This window comes from Trichinella spiralis (assembly GCF_000181795.1).
Source record: "Trichinella spiralis strain ISS 195 chromosome Unknown Scfld2159, whole genome shotgun sequence".
In the NCBI taxonomy this organism is placed as follows: Eukaryota; Metazoa; Nematoda; class Enoplea; order Trichinellida; family Trichinellidae; genus Trichinella; species Trichinella spiralis.
The window spans coordinates 39,200-41,166 of NW_003529098.1; the positions used below are offsets into that span (position 1 = coordinate 39,200).

The 1,967-nt window shown below is 43.2% G+C and overlaps 2 protein-coding genes across 2 annotated transcripts; both read right to left on the reverse strand.

The window, feature by feature from the left end:
• Positions 1-88: 88 nt before the first annotated feature.
• On the reverse strand, positions 89-441 carry Tsp_11928 (hypothetical protein; the record flags this gene model as incomplete). Its single annotated transcript, XM_003368644.1, has 2 exons — positions 324-441; positions 89-182 (listed from the first exon to the last, which is right to left on the reverse strand). Coding segments are annotated over exons 1-2 (212 nt in total), but the record flags the coding sequence as incomplete, so codon positions are not given.
• Positions 442-1,193: 752 nt separating this feature from the next.
• On the reverse strand, positions 1,194-1,779 carry Tsp_11929 (hypothetical protein). The gene is made up of 2 exons (XM_003368645.1): positions 1,581-1,779; positions 1,194-1,345 (listed from the first exon to the last, which is right to left on the reverse strand). Exons 1-2 carry the CDS (start codon positions 1,777-1,779, stop codon positions 1,194-1,196), a joined length of 351 nt encoding a protein of 116 aa, XP_003368693.1.
• Positions 1,780-1,967: the final 188 nt, after the last annotated feature.

Here is a 1,967-nt window from a genome sequence, read left to right on the forward strand (position 1 = left end):
TGGATCATGTTGTAGTCAAACTCTATTGCAGAAATCTACTCTATTCTTTCATTAGTTGGAATGCATGTCCGTCTCTGTTCGATCAGACTGGCATGGAGAACGTGCATGATAACCATATGAGCGTACAATCTGTTTGAAGTCTGATACAGTCTGCAGTTCATGCCAGAGGGATTCATGCATGTCTCAGAAAAAAATACAAAAACACCACCGAAAGCTTTGGCCTAGTTAATACATAAACGCGGTGCTTAATGATGCGTAGCCCAGTATTCATTGCTCGTCGTCAACTTCATCTGCATTCTCTTTTTCTATAATAGAATGCTAACGAGGAATTAGACGGTCATTCAAATGTTCCATCAACTTGTGAACCAAAACAGCAAGCATTTCAATAACCTGTCCACAGAAACAACATTTTGTTGGACTGCGTTCATTTTCCCAATTCATGAAGACATTGACATGAAGGCCTGCACATTAGAACACCGCCTATTTCGCCGCTTCTCTGATAGTATGATGATCGAAACAGCATCCAGCGTGGTATGAATGAATCAGCCTTGAACCTTGTAAAACCTGCGCGTGGACATAGAAAGATCAGTTGAGATCAGCATGGCTTTCGAATTCCAACACAACGCCCAAGTCCCAGAACAAAATAACAACATCCTGGATATCAAAAACTCGATGTTCGTTCGTTATGCTGTAAAACTGACAACGAATCGGCAGTTTACCGAGTTGGGATGGCGGGTTGCAAGACTTGAAACCTCGACTTATTAACAAAAAAAAATTGCGCTACCGAATCTGATACCACCGCTAAGTAACTTGAAGAATGGTTCATATCTATTGGCAAAATCTATGACAAAGTGCACATCGCATGTTATCATTTATTGCATCAAATCTTTTAATGAGAACGCTTTTTAAAGATGGAAATGCAGAGAACTACAATTTATCAGATAAATTCATCTTTACTGTTCTAATAATAATTCTTGATGAAATCGACAAACTGTTAAAGTTAAGTTTAGAAGTAATTAAACCTCTGGTCCAGTTCTGCTGGATCAACACTGCGACAGGCAATCCCACATCATTTATTGCTCTTGCCAGTTCTTCTGGCTGATGCTGCCTTGATCACCATACTATCGGAGAAGGGTCGAAGTAGTTGGTGTTCTGATATGCGGGCCTTCATGCCAATGTAACGAGCCGCTCTCTCAGGCAGGCTCATTCACATCCGCAATCGCGCTATTAGCGCATTCGTCGCTAAGCGACGACGAGTCGGTGTCCAACGGTGGGTTTCCCCGCGCGGTCATCTCCGCTTGGCTTCCGCCTGCGTTGCTTCCCTTTCTTCCGGCTTCACGCTTTCCTGATGATATTGTAACAGTCAAAAAGCAGGTAGAGAGTGTAGTGCATATTAGCAACTACGAACAAGAACCGTCGGCAATACGTCACACCAAACTCAGCAATTTCTATTGTGAATTTTGATGCATATTGTCCATCGCATTATCACAATTAATGGAATCGAGCAGTCATGTCAACCATCGAACCTTCATTGTCATAGACCCGCAGAAAGCGTTAGCGGAATTCTGCGTAAAAATAACTCGACGACGTACATGATGGGTAAAACAGCCGCGGAGAAAATTTGCAGAGGAGATGCCGACCAACGTTGGTGCATTTTGACGGTGAGACGCAATTATGTCGCAACAAGTCTTCTAACAAAGCCAACCAAGTCTTAGGTTCCATGTTCCGGAGAAACGGTTGTGGCTGGTGAGTACGCCTCCGCCTTGGGACTATCTTCATGGTCGCTACAATCTCTGTTGTCTTTTCAATCTCTTTTACGTTTCCTAGAAGATATTGAGAATAAAGAAGAGAAATGACAACCACCCATCGACTGGAGGCGTTTATTAAAACATGCTAGCGACACTGATGTGATAAAACGCACCGGCAGATGAACACCAATCGATCACTGCAAGGGAACCCACCGACCT

Coding starts and splice junctions, on each gene's coding strand:
- Tsp_11929 (XM_003368645.1), bottom strand. CDS start 1,779: ATGAAGATAGTCCCAAGGCGGAGGCGTACTCACCAGCCACAACCGTTT. Junction 1,346..1,580: donor CCCATCATGTACGTCGTCGA/GTTATTTTTACG, acceptor CAATATCATCAG/GAAAGCGTGAAGCCGGAAGA.